The sequence below is a fragment of the Dipodomys spectabilis genome, unplaced genomic scaffold (genome assembly GCF_019054845.1).
Source record: "Dipodomys spectabilis isolate Male_0828 unplaced genomic scaffold, ASM1905484v1 ptg000002l, whole genome shotgun sequence".
Taxonomy (NCBI): Eukaryota; Metazoa; Chordata; class Mammalia; order Rodentia; family Heteromyidae; genus Dipodomys; species Dipodomys spectabilis.
Window position 1 is genome coordinate 56,061,036 of NW_024870679.1, and position 19,647 is coordinate 56,080,682.

Consider the following 19,647-nt stretch of genomic DNA (forward strand, 5'->3'; position numbering starts at 1 on the left):
GGCTTCTTGCTCTCACTTAGCTTTTTTGCCCAAGGTTGGCACTCTGCCACCATAGCCATACCTCTCCACTTTCATGTTTTTGCTCGTTATTTGGAAGAGAGTCTCGGATTTTTCTGCCCAGGCTGGCTTCAAACCATGATTTTCAGATCTCAGCCTTCTCAGTAGCTAGGATTACAGGTGTGCCTCTCTAGTTCAGTGAGTTTTGACAAGTTTACATATAACTGCTACCACAGTCAAAATCTAGAACATTTCTATTATTCCTAACAGATTTCCTTATGTCTCTTTTTAGTCAGCTCCCATTCCCAACTGAAGGAGCCAATGAAGGATCCCACACATCCATCCCAGGGGACCACACAGAGGCAGGCAGGCACAGGAGAAAGATTATTATAAAGTTTATTAGAGGAGCCATATTTCCCCCAAGAGGAGGGCCTGCATCCCCATCCAGATAGCAGGAGGGTCTGAGGGATTGGAAGTGAGGTAGATGGGAGTTCAGGTGGGTCTGGGTGGAGAGAGGGAGAGGCCAGCTGTATGGCAGGAACTCCAGGAATGGGAGGGATCCCAGGAGGTCTGGGTGGAGCTGAGGACCAAAGGTGAGCTAAATATTAACACCAACCCCTAGCTCCAGGCTACCATTGATCTACTTTCATGTTTGTCCATTTGTTTTTCCCATAGGACTGGGCTTTGGTACTGGGCCTCACATCTGCTAGGCAAGTATTCTACCACTTGAGTCATGCTCCCAGTCCTTTGCTATTAGTTTTTGTTTTTTCCAGAGAAGATCTTGCACTTTTGCCTGGACCAGACTTGCACCATGAGCCTATCCACCTGGGATAGTGAGTAGCTGGGATTGCTACTTATTGCACCAACTGCCTACCTCACTGACCTGTTTTTTTTTTAAACTATAGATATAACTGTTCATTTGGAGAATCTCACACAAATGGACTTAATACAGTATATACTTTCTTTTGTGTGGCTTTATTTTAGCTCAGTTATGTTTTAAAGATTCATCCATCATGGTTGCACACAGGTAGTACTTACACTTCAGGTTAGATATCCCCAACTTGAAGTTCTGATAATTTCCTGTATTATACTGACCCTTGCGTTTTCTTTTAGTTTATCATCTAACTGGTAAGCTTGCTAATCAGTACTCACCTTTGCCAAATGTTGTCTTTGTTTTGTTTTGGTTTTTGTGCAGCCTTTTCATTAGTTCTTTGTATATCAGCATTTGCTCTCATGATCATGTTACCTTCATCAGTATAACATCAGTGAAGCATATGATTTGAAGTTGTATTTCATTATTGTATTTCTTAATATTAAATTTGGATGGTGGGCTGAGGGTTTAGTTCAGCGGAAGGGCACCCGCCTGGCGAGCGCAAGGCCCTGGGTTCGGTCCTCAGCTCTGGAAAAAAAAAATGCTATAAAGACTAAATTTGGATGGCCCTAAGACAACTTGACATATACCTTTGGAGGGAGGAAGTCAAATTCAAAATTAATGGTGAGAAAGCTGTATCTTTGCTGGGTTTCTTACTTTAATGAAATGATCTGCTTTGGGTGATAGTCTAGTAGGAATAATCAGGATTATGTAGAAGCTGAGCTCTTGCCTTGAGCAATTTAAGTCAAGTGGACATGGGTATGATAGGATTTTTTTTTCTATGAGATGACTGGAAATTTTTTCTGGAGAAGGTGTGTTATATTGTAAAAGCGAGTCTCTGGTCAGAAAAAGAAGGAAATGTGTTAGAGAGGAAGCAGACACTAAAGATTAACTTAATGGCCTGGACACTGTAGTCTTTTATAAGTATCCCACATGTTTATAAGGTCAGTATTTTTATTCCCATTTTATAGGTAAGAAAATGGTCAGTTTTTATTCGTTTACACATTAGTAAGTGGCAGAATCAAACCTATGCTATCTTCATTATACAGAACTTATTATTTATGCCTTTCCTCTTTTGTTTCCTTAGCCACATTGACTTATCTTTTAACATGTCAGTATAACTCTAGCTCCATTGCTATTTTTTCTCCTTCTAAATGGAATGGCGTACTTGTACTCTCAGAGTATAAGTGTGTTTATGCTATCAGATGGTGTTGGTTGTCAAGGTTTTTCCTGAGCTCAGTGGATATTCCAAGTGGAGGCTTGCCACTGAAGCCAGGCCCAACCACATAGGGGAACTGGACACTGGTTGGAAGAGGACAGTGAATCTAATAATGAGGTATGATAGGAATAAATCTGTCACCAAATATTCAGAAGCCTTCCAAAGTACTTTCTACTGGTTATCAAAGGTAAAGTTTGTTCAGAAAAGAGAACAATCACTCATCTTGAGTTAATGACCATTTAATGCCATTTAATAAATTCAGGAAGGAAACAAAAACTAGGCAAATAAGATACAAAAGTTGGATGCTGGTAGCCTAGGTCTGTAAGCCTAGCTACTCGGGAGGCTAAGATCCTAGGATCGTGGTTCAACAGACTGAGGAGGAAAAATCTGTGAGACACTTAACTCTAATCAACCATCAAAAAGCCAGAAATGGAACTGTAGCTCAAGTGGTAGAGCACTAGCCTTGAGAAAAAAATAATAATAAAACAAAAAAAGGTCAATGATAGTGCTCAGGACTGGCGCGCGCGCGCGCACACACACACACACACACACACAAAGATAAATGTACTTAAAAGAGAGAGAATTTGCTATTATTTTGTCCACTTCTGATGTAAACAGGGCCAATACAGATGTAGCATAACAAAGTAACAGAACTAGAGCAGTAAGAAATTATAAATGATTATGTTATTGTAAAGAGAGAATTTTTTTTTCCCCCGTCATGGGGCCTGAACTCTGGGCTCTACCACTTGAGCCACAGTGCCACTTCTGGCTTTTTCTACTTATGTGGTGCTGAGGATTCAAACCCAGGGCCTCATGCATGTCAGGCAAGCACTCTACCACTGAGCCACCTTCCCAGCCCCAATTATGTTATTGTAAATAAAATCTTAAAGGTGAGAGAAAGGCCTGGAATTATTCCCTGTATGGATTTAATGAGCAGGTAGTCAGACATTGACAAGTATCCTATGTAATTATATTTGATTGCATAATTCTCTTATGTCAGCTGAGGATTCATTTCTGGTTCTTGAAGGAAATAAACCAACATATCTTCTCATATTTATTCTTTCTTGGTAGAGGAAATCCTGTATAATTATGAAAAGTAGGCTGAGAATGTGACTTAGTAGAGTGCTTGCCTAGCAAGCATGAAGCCCTGGGTTCCATTCCTCAGTACAGAAAAAGCCAAAGTGGTGCTGTGGCTCCAGTGGTAGAGTGCTAGCCTTGAGCAAAAGAAGCTCAGGGACAGTACCTAAGCCCTTAGTTCAAGTCCCAAGACTGGCCAAAAAAGAAAAAAAAGAAAAGAAAAGAAAAAGAAATGTAGAACACCAGCTCACCAGCATTGGTTTAAGCATAGTGATTTGGTGTAAATTATAAGTAATAAATATTATAACAAAGGCTGAATTCGTAACATTTTGCTATATCTAGGTTGTGTTTTACATGACAGGATTTAATTTTGTGAAATATACTGCTTATACTGCAGTCTTGATCTAGAAGTATATGCTTTCTAAAAGAAAGGCAAAGATATTATGTTAACCACTTACAGCTAAATATAGAGAAGGAAGGAAGTATCTTACTGTTACCTCTCTGTCCTTAGCACAGTTCTTGGAGAGACCCAGTTCCTTGGAGAGGCAGAGTGTAGTCTTCAGAAAAGTGATTTACTGTTAATATTTTAAATGATAATACACAAATACCTTCATTCTGGTTCATATGCTGAAGAAATATTTACATAGTTTTAATGTATTAAGGCCTTTTTACTCCCAAGTTCATGTGGAACCATTATATATTTTCCGAAATGCCTTTAAGCATTTTATTTACAATAACATAATCATTTACAATTTCTTTTTTTTTGGGGGGGGGGGTCTGGTCATGGGGCCTGAACTCTGGGCCTGGGCGCCGTCCCTCAGCTCTTCAGCTCAAGGCTAACGCTCTACCACTTGAGCCACAGCGCCACTTCTGGCTTTTTTCTTTATGTGGTGCTGAGGAATCGAACCTAGGGCCTCAGGCATGCAAGGCAAGCGCTCTACCACTGAGCCACCTTCCCAGCCCTCATTTACAATTCTTATTGGTCTAGTTCTGTTACTTTGTTTTGGCCCTGTTTACATCAGAAGTGGACAAAAAAATAGCAAATTCTCTCTCTTTTAAATATATAATCTGTGTGTATGCGTGTATGGGTGCATGGGCATTATCCCTGACCATTTTATTTTATTTTATTTTATTTATTTATTTTTGGTTGGTCGTGGGGCTTGAACTTTGGGTTTGGGCGCTTTCCCTGTGCTCTTCAGCTCAAGGTGAGCGTTCTACCACTTGAGCCTCAGCGCCACTTCCGGTTTTCTAGTGGTTTATTGGAGATAGTCTCATGGACTGCCCGGGCTGGCTTTGATCTGTGATCCTCAGATCTCAGCCTCCTGAGAAGCTAGGATTACAGGTGTGAGCCACCAGCACCCGGCTTATTTTATTTTTTTCTCTCAATGCTAATGCTCTACCACTTTAGCCATAGTTCCACTTCTGGCTTTTTGATGGTTAACTGAAGATAAGTGTCTCACAGACTTTTCCTCCTCAGTCTGGCTTTTGAACCATGGTCCTTAGATCTCAGCGTCCTGAGTAGCTAAGCTTACAAACCTAGGCTACCAGCATCCAACTTATGTATCTTATTTGTATCTTATTTGCCTAGTTTTGGCATTAAATTTTCATCATCTCAAGTTGAGTGATTGTTCTCCTTTCTGAACAAACTTTACCCTAGATTACCAGTAGAAAGCACTTTGGAAGTTCTGTATTTACCCTCATGAACAGAGACCTGGCTTTAACGTCCTAAAATTACCTTTTTCCATCCTGCTCTCTCCCTTTTCTTTTCTAGACTGCATTAAAGATGTATTCTGTGTTTTTTTTTCCTGAGAAGAGAATATTTAAATTATAATTTATTTTATACTTTATTTCAATTAATTTTAGGTGTGTGTGTGTGTGTGTGTGTGTGTGTGTGTGTGTGTGTGTGTGTGTGTGTGTTGCTGGTCTTGGAGCTTGAACTCAGGGCCTGGGCTCTGTCCCTGAGCCTCTGTGCTCAAGGCTAGTAGCGCTCTATCACTTGAGCCGCAGCACCACTTCTGGCTTTTTCTGTTTATGTGGTACTGAAGAATGGAACCCAGGGCTTCGTGCATGCTAGGCAAACACTCTACCGCTGAGCCACATTCCTGGCCTCCAATTTATTTTAGTTTGTGTATTGGTATGCAGTTTGAATTTAGGGCCTTGCTGTCTTTTTTTTTTTTTTTTATGATTTTTTTTTTTTTTTTTTTTTTTTTTTGGTCCGGTCGTGGGGCCTGAACTCTGGGCCTGGGCGCTGTCCCTCAGCTCTTCAGCTCAAGGCTAGCGCTCTACTACTTGAGCCACAGCACCACTTCCGGCTTTTTTTTTTCTTTCTGCTTATGTGGTGCTGAGGAATCGAACCCAGGGCCTCATGCATGCAAAGCAAGCGCTGTACCACTGAGCTACCTTCCCAGTCCAAGGGCCTTGCATTCTTGCTTGCTTTTTTGCTCACAGATGGCATTCTACCAATTGAGCCACCTCCAGCCTAGTAACATGTAATTGAGCATCCTTGTTAATAATTTCAGATAAACTTTGGATGGTGAGATTCTTGAACATGTCAGGTTTACCAAATTTCAGGATTAATTGAATTTGAGATTTTTCAGCTCCAAAATCTTTTGGCAGCCTGCTACTTCCTGTTTGTTCTCCTCCATTGGTATGTTTGTTTTAGAGAAAGGATCTCATAATGTAGTTTAGCCTGATTTGGAATTCCCTATGTAGAAACAGGCCAACCTTGAACTTATGATTCTTTTGCTTCTAACTCTGGGATTACATGTTTATGCCATTATATCCAACTTTTCTTCTATATTCTCTGTGTTGTGGAACAGTGCCTGTATTTCCTCAACCAAGCTAGATGCTTTCTTCTCCTCTGTAACTACATTCCTTCCATTCCCTGATAAGTCAGCATGTCTATTTTATTCTTTCCCTATCTTTTACCTAAGTCAATTAGATTTTTCAACTTCTTACCTTCAAATTTCCTATAGTCCTTTTAACTTCCATCTCTCCCTTTTTCTGGTCTCTGTTCACATTCCTTATCAGTGTCTTTAAAAACCTCCCATTCCTACCTAACATTTTTTTATACCTTTTAGTCTTAAGGACATGATTTTTTTCCATGAAGTTCAAAATTAAAGAATAGTGACCCATGAGCTGGGCGCCGGTGGCTCATGCCTGTAATCCTATCTACTCAGGAGGCTGAGATCTGAGGATCATGGTTCAAAGCCAGCCCGGGCAGGAAAGTCTATGAGACTCTTTTTTTTTTTTTTTTTATTGTGAAAATACCATACAGAGGAGTTACAATTATATGGGCAAGATAATGAGTACATTTCTTATCAAGCATTGTTGCCTCCTCCTTTGTTTCCCCTTCCCATCCCTTTCCATCCCCCCCTGCCCCCCACCCATTCCCCCCCCCCCCCACCAAAGTTGTAAAGTTCGTTTTTCGACATAACAACTTGTACATCTCATTGTTGCAATGGGTCCACCTGTATCCCTATTTTATCTCCAATAAACCACTAGAAAACCAGAAGTGGTGCTGTGGTTCAAGCAGTAAAGTGCTCTCCTTGAGCTGAAGAGCGCAGGGTCAGGACCCAAGCCCAGAGTTCAAACCCCCGACTGACCTTAGGGGCTAGGGTGTAGCTCAGTGGCAAAGTGCAACATCCTGAGTTCGATCCCCAGTACCAAAAAAGAAAAGACCAACAAAAACAAAAACAGTGACCCTTTATTAATCTTTTAGGAACTGAAATCATAAAATTCTGGTTTATCCTTTATCTCAAAGTGAAGCAACTTTGGGATTGGCAGAGGGGTGAGGGGGGGTTCTCATTAAAACATGGCTTATATTTAGTCTTTTGTTACAGTAGAATGTGGTCTTTAAATTTTGGCTTGAAACACTTTTTTTTAAAGACTTTTATTTTTTAGAGCAGTTAGGTTCATTAGCAAAATTGAGCAAAAAGTAGACCTCTTATATATGTACTAACTGCCTCCACACTGACAGAGCTTAAAGTACTTTGTCCAATCTAGAATCTTCTCTCAAAATTTATAATACCTCTAAATACTGAAGAGTGGCTCTAAATACCAGGCCTGGTAATTCTATACTACCTTGTTGATTTCCAATGCTTTCAACCAGTTTTTATTTTATTTTTAACTGCTATATAAAAACATAGCTTTGTACCTATGGGCTTACCATGAGGGGTTTTTATGTGTTGTTTATGTTTTTTGTACTATTACTGGGACTTGAACTCAGGGTCTGAGTGCATATTTTTTTGTGTGTGTGGGGTCCAGTCGTGGGGCCTGAACTCTGGGCCTGGGCGCTGTCCCTCAGCTCTTCAGCTCAAGGCTAGTGCTCTACCACTTGAGCCACAGCACCACTTCCGGCTTTTTTCTTTTTGCTTATGTGGTGCTAAGGAATGGAACCCAGGGCTTCATGCATGCAAGGCAAGCGCTCTACCACTGAGCCACCTTACCAGCCCCCCACTTCTGGCTTTTTACTTTAGGCTGGCTTTGAACTGCAGTCCTCAGATCTCAACCTCCTCAGTAGCTAGGATTACAGGTTTGAGCCACCAGTGCTGGCTCATTTTTTGCTCATGGCTGATTGACTTTCTACCATTTAAGACATATCTCCAGTCGGAACATTGATTATTGCTTTATAATAAAACTTAAAAAAACAAAAAAAAAACCCTTTCTTTCAGGTTTTGAAAAATCAGAAGCTGGCAATGTGGCTTAGTGGTAGAGTGGTTGCTAGCTTGCATAAAGCCCTGGGTTCAATTTCTCAGTACCACATAAACAGAAAAAGCCAGAAATGGTGATATGGCTCAAGTGGTAGAGTGCTAGGCTTGAGCAAAAGAAGCTCAGGGACAGTGCCCAGGCCCTGACTTCAAGCCCCAGGACTGGCAAAAAAATAAAAAGTAAAAAATAAAAAAATAAAAAAATCAGTTAGTAGTTACTGCTATCAGTCAGTGGTCACCAAATGGTGATCACTTCTTGCTTCTATCCTGGGTTCCAGATACCAGCTCTCCCTCCTCCCTACTGTCAACTCACATTTTGCTCTCAGCTTTTTGATTTTTTTTTTGGTTTGAACTGAGCACCTTGCTCTTACTTGGTAGGCATTCTACCACTTGAGCCACACCTTCAGCTTACTTTCAGCTTCTGTAAGAGCAAGTTCTAGATTCTTCATATGAACAAGATCATGTAGTATTTGTCTTTCTTTGCCTTTCATTTAACATATGATTTCCAGTTCAGTCCATGTTGTTGTCAACAATAAGATTTTATTTTTCATGGCTGAATAGTATTCTTTATATATATATGTTATATACATATATCATGTTTTGAAATCTGTGAATCAGTTGACAGAACCATTTTTTAAAAATAATTAATCCAGCTTTGCTAGTTTTCAGTGGCAGTTTGCGCAGAGCTATGTAATGGACTTACTAAGTGTAATTATTCCATTAGAAGCAAGTATGTTGTGTTTGTACTTAGATATTAGACCTATTAGATATTAGATGCTTAGCAATACAATAAGGCAGATCAAAGTGGAACCTATTAAAGAAATGACAAAACTGAATATCTCCAATCTTTTATTCTAGCTCGTGATGCTGATGAACGAGAGAAGTGGATTCATGCATTAGAAGAAACAATTCTTCGGCACACTCTTCAGCTTCAAGTAAGAGTCTATATGGTTTTTGGATATTTCCTTAAATTGTTTTTTAGGGGATTATGTTTGATTATTTTTCCTTAGTAAAAAGTTGTTTTTTAGGGGATTATATTTGGTTATTTTTCTTTTTTAACTGTGACATAGTCTAATGAGAACTTTTAATTTCTGAGTTGCTTATTCTTTTCTTTCAGTGTTAATAAAGTTGGACATTTATTTCTTCCTGAGTAAAATACTAATTTTTTTCTAAAAAGCGACAGTACTTGGGAGTGTTGAAAGTGAAATGCTGTGCTAAAGCAAATGGTTCAAAGAAAACAAAAACTCACTAAGGTGAAGTGTGATTTGAAGTAGGCATTTCTGATCTCTGATCTCCCCATGTCTGTTTCTAGGCTCCATTTCTTTTGAGTTGGTTTCAGATAGGCTTTTTTCTTTGTGATGGTAAGTTGATTAAAGCAATTTCAAGAACTGAGTCTATCAGAGATGTTCTTCTCAATGTAATTATCAGTTACTGGGCTGGTCACTTTTGTGTAAGTTCCATATATCCAGTCTTAATGAATCACAGTTTTATAGTCTTGTGTTTCACCCTGGAACTAGGGTGTTATTGGCTTTAGGCAACAGCATAGAAGACTTATCCCCACCTCATATCCAGCAAAAGTAGACTAAGGAAAAGGATACTGGGTCACAAAAGCATACAGAAAATACTTGTTTATGCTTATTTTCCAATGAAAGAGCATATATTTGTGACTATAGAAGATTTTGTTCATTTTAATTTAAAGGATTAAATCATAGATATGAAACTCATTTTCTCTACTTGCCTTTGCCCTGCAGCAAGAATTGGCTTTATTAGGAAAGATAGTATAGAGTTCTACTAGATAATGAGTGCCCCACATTTGAAAGTGTCCAAGTAGAGGCTTAAAAACATCATTGGAGCATGTGATTATTAATGGGATATAGATAACTAATAGGGAGTCAAAAGTTGGAGACCTGTATGTTACCTGAATTATGCTTTTTTTTTTTTTTGCTGGTCTTGGGTACTGGGGGCTCTCCTTGAGCTTCTTTTGCTCAAGGCAAATGCTCTACCACTTGAGTAGGGTATTGGAGACAAGAGTCCCACGAAGACTCTTGCCTAGGCTGGCTTCCAACAGCAATCTTCAACTCTCAGCCTCCTGAGTAGCTAGAATGATAGGTGGGAGCCACCGGTGCCTGGCTTCTGAACTATACTTTTAAAAAACACTTTCATTTGGGGGGAGATTGGAAGGGAGGAAAAGAGGGAGAAAAATTAGGGAAGGGGTAACACTTAGACAAGAAATGTAACATACTATCTTACTTACGTAACTGTAACCCCACTGTACAAAACCTTGACAATAACATAAAAAAACTTTTATATGGGCTGGGAAGGTGGCTCAGTGGTAGAGCGCTTGCCTTGCATGCATGAGGCCCTGCGTTCGATTCCTCAGCACCACATAAGCAAAAAGAAAAGCTGGAAGTGGCGCTTGTGGCTCAAGTGATAGAGCGCTAGCCTTGAGCTGAAGAACTGAGGGACAACGTCTAGGCCCAGAGTTCAGGCCCCACGATTGGACCAAAAAACAAACAAACAAAAAAGTTTTATGTAGTTTTAGGTAGTTTTATAAATAATGCAGCATCGTTTTATTCAATTTGAGATTTAATTAGAAGATAATTGAATGTGGCTGATGATGTTTCCCCACAGTTGGTTAGATTAACATTTAAGTTTCTCTATGATCAACTTTCAGTCTGTTCATATATGCATTCCTGCCATTGGACACCTATGGAAATCTATACAAATGTTGTTTCTGTTTCTGAATTATCCTTTGCCCTTTTCTTCAAAGTCTAGTTTAGAAGTGACCTCTGTAGTAGAAAGATCCTCTTCTTCTGACCCTAAGTTCAAAGGTCAGTCTGTTTCGTTTGATTGCCATAATCATTGCACAATTCATTAAGTTCTTACAATATTCTTATCTTTTAAAATATACACAACTCCCACCTATTTAGCTCTTACTAGCTGTATAATCTAGGGTAATATTTAATATCTTTTAAACTCAGATTTTTCATCTGTGAAAAAATAGGTGTAATGTCTTAACAGAGTAATTGTGTTAGGGCTATATAATATCTAGTATAGAATGACTTGTACATAGAAGGTACCTCACAAATATTAGTTCCCTTCCTTTTATTCTGATTAATTGTAATTCTATCTAGACCATTTCTTCTACCTTTTCTTCTATTCTTCCTTTTTCCCCTATTGTCCCTGCTTCTCTGTCATTATTAGCAAATGGTAACTAGGGTAGTTTGAAGATGGAAAAAAGACAATTACAAATTTGTCCTTGTCACAACTATGGAAGTTGAGTTTCCTACAGTCATTCTAAACTTATATGTTAGCTTCACACACACACACACACACACACACACACACATACATGCATACACACATACACACTATTTTTTTTTTTTTTTTGGTTGGTCGTGGGGCTTGAACTCTGGGCCTGGGCGCTGTCCCTCAGCTCTTCAGCTCAAGGCGAGCGCTCTACCACTTGAGCTACAGCGCCACTTCCGGTTTTCTGGTGGTTTATTGGAGATAGGAGTCTCGTGGTCTCTCCTGCCCGGGCTGGCTTTGAACCGAGATCCTCAGATCTCAGCCTCCTGAGTAGCTAGGATTACAGGCGTGAGCCACCAGCGCCCGGCTACACACACTATTAATAACCAGCTAGATTAGTTAGAAAGCTCCTTAAAGGGTAGCCAGAGGGGCTACTGAGCCTCTCATGAAAGATCTACTGAAGACTTCTTGCATGATACTAATTTATTTACCTAGTATACTTTACAAATGAAATGCTGAGTTTGACAAGCAAGGGGTTAATTGCTGAAAGAAGATTCAGAATGTCTCATCCTGTAGGTTTCATAGTATTGTATATTGCATGAGGTAGAATTTTAGTTAGACCTTAAACAATAAAGTATAAAATCAGTGTTATAAACTTGAATATATTTGAGCCTATTTTAGAAAAAAAAAACTTACAGGCTCTAAATTCTGGTATGTGGGTAAAATATTATATCATAAAATTTTATTTAATGTGGATAGATACAAAGGCAAATGTAAATTTATTAGATTTAAACACTTACCAAACTACCTCCAAGTCAGACATATGGTGGTGCATGCTTATGATACCAATACTTGGCTGAGGCAAGAAGAATAATGAGTTCAAGGCAAGCCTGGGCTCCCTTGCAAGACCTTGTTAAAAAAAACAACAGACAAATCCAACAATACATTTAAATGAAAATTTCAAGTTCAAAACAAAGCATATCACAAGGCCAATAAAGTCTGAGTAAAGATTAATTAATGATATTTCTTTTCTAAAAGGAAGTTACTACTTAAAATGTGAACATGGCACTGATTATTTGGGTATAGATTCTTTGTAACTTTGACATGCATATATTATGATGTAGAATATGAAGACATCACCATATTACTTTTTTTCTTCTAACTACTAGGAAACTTTCATTTATACAGTACATGTTGTATGCTATAGATAGTCATCTAGGTGGTCAAGGCTTTCCTGTGATTAAGTAATAATAATACATGGCACCAAGTTGATTATAAATACTAGCACAGACAATGGCATAACTTGGAAGCCCTGGGCGTTTAGGGTTGTTACTAAACTGATTCAATGTGGTTATGCTCATTTTTGGAGGTTAGCAGAAATGAAAACATAGAAGATTGTTGTAGAGATTTTTTTTATCCCAGTTTGAAATTTCATATATAACTTTTGAATAGACACCTTTAAGTTTTTTAGTCTGTGTTATCAATGAATTGCTATTAAAACATTTCTATATAAATGTCATCTAGAAATGTCAAGGCTAGAAAAACAACAGAACCATTATGAAATCTTTTTACAAAAGAAAGTACTCAAGTATGATAATTAAATATCTGTGAGAAGCATATTATAGATGAAAATATTTAGTGTTTAAGGTATATATGGAGAGTAGCAGAAAAACCAGTCTTTTAATAGTATTGAGGTGCCTTTCTTTTATCCCTTGCTAACTATGGTAGCATATGTGTCTAACTGGGTAGATAATGGATATTCACAGAAATCTTTTGACAATACATTTTATTTTCTCATTATGTAAATATATGTTTACTACAGATATGTGGTTTCCCTTGGCCTCATTTGTGACATGCGTAAAGTAGGCATGTTTTGCTTTTCTCCATTTAGTCCTTTCTTTCCCAAAGGAAACGATTGTAATATAGTTGTGCCATCTCTTCCCCAGGTAAAATGGTATGGGGAAGTCACCTTGGTTTCCTGTATCAGAGGAAGATTCCCTAAGGACCGTTGCCAGAGTTGGTGCTGTTTCTGAGGGCAAGGGAATTTCTAGCTCCTAAACTGGAATCCAGGATTTTCTAGGTTCATTTTTTCTCATGGGTTCTGTTGCACTGAGCTACTTGGGCTAGGCAGATGCTACTTGAGCTTTATTTTAGTCCCTTATTTATTCTCTTATCCCATTTTGATTTAGTTTTTATTGGGTAGGGTCTCATGTTTCTTGCCTGGACTGGACTAGCTTGACTTTTAATTCTCCTACTCATGTCTCCTATGTAGTGGAAGGTGTATATCACCTGCCCAATTCATTTGTTGAGATAGGATTCCACTAAAATTTTCTCCAGGCTGGTTTTGAACTGCAATTCTCCCAATCTCTCTCTGCCTTCTAAGTAACTGAGATTACATGTGTGAGCCACAACACACACCTATCATGGTTTGTCTCTTTTGACCTCTTGGGAAACAACAAAGGACAGATGGTTCCATTTTATCAATAGGTAGAATTTATTCCTTTTAGCTGTTATGAATTTATTTTATCCATGTGTTTTTCTGCAAATCTTATTATGTATTTTTCTTTTCTTTTCTTTTCTTTCTTTTGGTCTGTCATAGGGCTTGGACTCAGGGCCTGAGCACTGTCCCTAAACTCTTTAGCTCAAGGCTAGTGCTCTCCCACTTTGAGCCTCATTGCCACTTCTGATTTTCTGGTGGCTAATTGGAGATAAGAATCTCATGGACTTTCCTGCCCGGGCTGGCTTTGAACTGCGATCCTTAGATCTTAGCCTCCTGAGCTAGTATTACAGGTGTGAGCCACCTGTGCCCAGTTGTATTTTTCTGACTTTATATAAACAAGGTTAAAAATATTAAGAAGTGAATGAGAATATATAGGGAATACAGAAAAGTTACTGGTTTGGTAAATATTTATTGAGTGCTTACTATGTTTCCATACATTCTATCAATAAAGGATAAAGCAATGGATAAGGTATAGTCCTTGCCTTTATGGACTTCAATCCGGTATAAAGAAAAGGGAAAAGTACAATAAAAACTGAATTCTAAAAACTATATTAGGGCTGGGAATGTGGCTCAGTGGCAGAGTGCTTGCCTAGCATGCATGAAGCCCAGTTCAATTCCTCAGTACCACATAAACAGAAAAAGCTGAAAGTGGCCCTGTGGCTCAAATGTAGAGCACAAAAGGTTCAGGGACAGTACCCAGGCCCTAAGTTCAAGTCCCAGGACTGGCAAAAAAACAAACAAAAAAAACGATAATAGCTGGGCACCTGTAATCCTAGCTATTTAGGATGTTGAGATCTTAGGATCATGGTTGAAAGCCAGGCCAATCTCCAATAAATCCAGAAGTGGCCTTGTGGCTCAAGTGGTAGAGTGCTAACCTGGAGCACAAAGAGGCTCAGGGACAACACCCAGGCCACACCCAGGCCACACACACACACACACACACACACACACACTCTCTCTCTCTCTCTCTCTCTCTCATAAAGCAATGATACAACACATGCTTTTACAAAAAGGTTAAACTGCCAGGTGCTGGTGGCTCTTGCCTGTAATTCTAACTACTCCGGAGGCTGAGAAGCCAGCCAGGGCAGGAAAATCTATGAGACTCTTATTTCCAATTAAATCACAGAAAAAGCTGGAAGTGTTGCTGTGGCTCAAGTGGTAGAGTGCTAGCCTTGAGCAAAATCTCCTCAGGGACAGTGCTCAGGCCCAGAGTTAAGACCTGCAAAAGAACAAAAACAAAAAATAGTTAAACTGTGGAGAAGTATATGAAAGTACAAGTAATAGTTTTTCCTATACTTTTCTCTAGAATAAACATATTTCTCATCCATTGTCTTCCTGGTTGTGATATATAAATTTATAGTGCAAAGAAGGCAGAACCTTTAAGATGGAGAGTCAATTTAGATAATGCAAAAACCTCGTGGCAAGGTGCTAGACATTTTTTTTTTTTTGGTCCAGTTGTGGGGCCTGAACTCTGGGCCTGAGCGCTGCCCCTCAGCTCTTCAGCTCAAGGCTAGTGCTCTACCACTTGAGCCACAGCGCCACTTCCGGCCTTTTTCATTTTGCTTATGTGGTGCTGAAGAATGGAACCCAGGGCCTCAGGCACGCAAGGCAACGCTCTCCACGGAGCCAACTTCCCAGCCCCACTAGACATTTTTTTTAAAATTAAATCTGGCAACTCAAATTTGTTTTTCTTAGTGAAATCTACAGATTATTTCAGAATGAAGTTAAGTGACCAATCTAGGATATTACCTACAAAAAGTTGGGTAATAGTGTCTATCAAGTCTAATTTCAAGATTTTAACAGCACTATAGGCTCATACAGAAAAAAAAATAGTCTTTTATACCTCAATTTTCCCTGTTGTTTCTTTTTCCAGACTAGCTAGTTTCAGCTTCTTTTCCAGCAAATAAACAAAACCTAGCATTTCATTCTTTTCAACAGGCGTTTTAACTACCTGCCAGTTCCTATAACTATCAAACTTTTTATGGGCTCCTTGTTCATTTGTTTTTTCCCCACAATGTCATATGTAGCACTTGGAATGTCTTTTCAGATAGGCTCTTTCACTTAGCATTTGTCCATGTCTTTACATGTCTTGATAGTCTAAGGACTGCTGTGTTTTGTATTAAGTGTGGATAGTAAGTGGCTTCATTTGCTGAGTTAGGGAGCCCTGTTAGAAATACCAGACTAATAAATAGTGAGTAGGGGTAGAAGAGAATACAGTATCTATTGGACATTTTAAAATGACTTACAAAAAAAAAAAACTGAACATGTCTATAACATTCAGTAACAACCATGTAGTTTAGTCTGCACTGTGCAAGGGGTATGCAAGGGAGAGGGAAGATGTATAAATAAAGAAAAATAGTAACAGCAGAAAATTAGACTTCACACCAGATCAGTAAGCTATATTTATGTATTTCTGTCTTTGCTGCATTTTCTGTCAAGGTCCTGTAGGTTTTAAGTGTGGTTTTAAGTTATGCCATTTGGATTCCTAAACAAATCTTCACAAGCCACCTACACTCCGTATGGAGCTGTGGCACAACAGCAGGCCCGAGGAAGTCTCACTGATAGTAAAATAAAACACAGGCGCTCAAGCTTCTGTTGATTGCTGTGCCGTAGTACTTCCTCTCCCGCCTCCCTGCACCCCTGGGACCACAACAACTTTCCGGAAGTAAGCCAACTACCAGCTGCCACCGTGAAACGAATGGCCCAGGCCCTACAGCCTTCGGAATTTGGAGGATGGCGACCTCTGGAAGTCGGAGCGTGTAGGTGAAGCACCTAAGGACGGTGACAACACCCTTCTCCATTCACCACCCAATGGGAGCCAACGGGGTTGGACCCGGGAAGCCAAGTGGGCTCCCTCGTGACGGCTGCCCAGACTGCGGCGGCGCGTCCCTTAGGCTCCCGAGAGGCGTGGGGAGGGCGGGGCCTGGAAGGGCGCCGCCTAGGAAGCCCTCTCTGGGCCCGCCCCTCCCGCCGGGCCGCTCCCTCCTGCCTCCCCAGCCCCAAACTGGTCCCACCACCAATCGTCAGCCGCGCTCTTCCCGACAGCAGGTGACCCATGGCCAATCGCCAGGGGTCTCTTTGCAGGGAGCCGCCAAGGCCAGCCAATTAGGCCCACGGCAGGTCGGGCAGCGGGCGGGGTGTCCTGGCGTCTCAGGGACGAGCTGAACCTCCGGCCCGGGCTGCGCTGTACCGGGAGACCGAGGGCTGGGAAGGGGGGTGCCCGAGAGTCGCCCCCGCCCCCTCCCCAAGAGGCACCGAGGGCGGGGACTCGGCGAATGGCTTTCTTGCTGGCCGCTGGCAGAGTGAGTAGACCCCGAGGATCTGGGAAAGGGGCCAGCTCCTCGCCCTGTGCCCCCAGGGTCCCCCTGGCTGCGCAGGCGGGGCCGGCACAGGTGGGCCCTCTGCCCGCCGCCCTCTGCGGTGAGTAGGCCGTCTTCACTTCCTCTGGGAGGGGTCGATTCCCTTTTTACAAAAATTATTTTTTTTGTGGCACAGGGCGTTCCTTTAGAAGGCTGACTCCTTATATGGCTTTAAATACAAAAGTTAGGCTTCTTTTTTCAGTTGTTCATTTGGCAGGCTAAATAGTACTTTTGATGATGTTTTGTTTTAGACAGTGTTTTTGCTTGACCCAGTATTTTTGTGTATAGTTATTAGTTTGTTTATTAGTATGTGTATGAGGGAAGGGTGTAATTTATGTTTTTTGGGTAGCTGTTGCAAATATATTGGAACTTCAGTTTATTGGGCTCAAAAAACTGAAGGGAAGGTTTTAGGGTCTCAACATAGCTTACTTATGGAAAGTTGCCTGGAATTAAGAGACCAGGAAAAAAAATTTTTTTTGAGGGGGGGGTTCCGCTCGTGGGGTCTGAACTCTGGGCCTGGGAGCTGCTCTTCAGCTCAAGGCTAGCAGCACTCTACACTTGAGCCACAACGCCACTTCCGGCTTTTTTCTGCTTATGTGATGCTGAGGAATCGAACCCAGGGCCTCATGCATGCAAGGCAAGCACTCTACCACTGAGCCACCTTCCCAGCCCCAGAAAGCATTTTTTTTTTTAAATCGTGCACTCTTCTTTTGCTGGCATTCAAACTTCACAAGTGTTTTTATCTTGAAAGATCAAGAGGAGTATTGAACAAGAAAACTTTGCTTATTTGAAGTAACAATTGGTTTTGCTTGTGTAAACGGTTTTGCTTTTTAGCTATATCAAGGAAATTAAAAACAAATCAATTATTTCCATGTGTTGCAAGGGGCTGTCTGGGAAGGTTATTAGAGTAGTTACAGTTTTAAGAACTTTTTTTGTGATGTTTTATATTGGGAATTATGCAGTTATTTTTGAATTATCTCTCAAGACATTGACTGCTGAACTAAGTTATAAAGCCCTTTAATAATTTGTGTTAACTCTAATTTACTGGGGAAAGTTTTTTATTTTTATCTTGTGCAACCAAAAAGAAACCACTTAAAGAAAAATACTGTCTCTTTCTAGTCCAAAAGAGGTATATATCACTTAACACTCAGTGTAAAAGAAACAAGTTGTGTATTGTGGTTCACATCTGTAATTCCAACTACCTGGGAGGCAGAGAGAGGAAGAATCTCAATTTCAGGCCAGCTCAGGTAAAAAGTTAATCCTTAGCGCAACTAGCAAGCCATGTGTGGTTTAGCCTACTTGTTATTCTAGCTATGCTGGAGAGTTAGGAGGACCTCAGCCTGAGGTTTCTCCGGGGCAAAACCCTGCCCGAGGACAGGCAGTGCAGCTCAAATGGTAAAGTGACTGTCTAAGGCAAGCCCTGAATTCAAATCCAGTACTGCCTCAAACCCCCTCCCCCCCAAAATAGGAAAGATAACAGACTAAGCTAGATCTGTTTCCAAAATGTCCTGAGTTCGTTTTAGACTGAGATGTGCTCTTCTATAATTAGAGGCTTGAAATCCATTTTGGAATTTCTGAAGTTTTGGTTTTGTCCTTTTTAGTAAGACCAGGTTATATTTAGTTATCAAACCATTCAACTACTTGGCTAGAATATTGGGGTTTTTTTTTTGTTTGTTTGCTTTTTTGGTCCGATCGTGGGGCCTGAACTCTGGGCCTAGGCGCTGTCCCTCAGCTCTTCAGCTCAAGGCTAGCACTCTACCACTTGAGCCACAGTGCCACTTCCCAGCCCCTAATGGGCTAGAATATTATCAGAGAATTTAGTTCAATGTAAATACAGTTTGGTTAGCAAACAGCATTGTGATAGCACCATGTTCTGCTTATTGGAAAGTCAAGCAGCTTTATGTTTTCCCCCACATACCCTCCTCTTCCTCGTTTTCCTCCCTTCCCTCCTTCCTTCCATCCTTCTTTCCTGCTTTTCTTCCTTCTCTTCCTTCTTTCCTTCCTTCCCCCCCCCTCCCTCTCCCTCTCCCTCCTTCCTTCCTTCCTTCCCTCTGTTCCTCTTTATCCCTGTGCCAGTACTGGGATTGAAACTCAGAGCTTCTAACTTGATCAGCTTGCTTGCTGGGCTAGTGCTCCACCACTGAACCATGCCTCTGGTCCTGTTTTTCACTGGTTATTTTGAAGATGGAAGTCTTGCAGAGTTTTCAGTTTGGGCTGGCTTTGAACTTAGATGCGCTAGATCTCAGCCTCCTTATTTATAGGCATGGGCCACCAGCAATCTTTGTTTGCCATGTCGCTCAGACTGGCGGCTGCATATTGTAACTTCTTGTCTTGGTCTTCTGAGTGCTGGTAAGTGTCTTAAACTCTTGTTTGAAAAAAAGCTTGGTGACAAAGTAATTGATACTCATGCTTCTATTTTAAAAAGCTAATTCCAGTATTGCCCCTGGCATATATTGAGTTCTATTGCTTATTTAAATCTTATACTGTGGGGCTGGGAATGTGGCTTAGTGGTAGAGTGCTTGACTAGTGTGCATGAAGCCCTAGATTCTATTTCTCAGGACCACATAAACAGAAAAGGCCGCAAGTAGCACTGTGGTTCAAGTGATATAGTGCTAGCCTTGAGCAAAAAGAAGCTCAGGGACAGTGTCCAGGCCCTAAGTTCAAGC

The 19,647-nt window shown here is 40.6% G+C and overlaps 1 protein-coding gene across 5 annotated transcripts in view; it reads left to right on the forward strand.

The window, feature by feature from the left end:
• The window catches only part of Osbpl9 (oxysterol binding protein like 9), a 122,310-nt gene that overhangs the window by 43,745 nt on the left and 58,918 nt on the right, over positions 1-19,647 (forward strand). For 3 of the 5 annotated variants that reach the window (XM_042678419.1, XM_042678425.1, XM_042678432.1), the window contains exon 4: positions 8,732-8,808. In XM_042678419.1, coding sequence (XP_042534353.1) covers positions 8,732-8,808 — 77 coding nt within the window. The other 2 variants (XM_042678439.1, XM_042678446.1) reach the window with 2 other exon arrangements.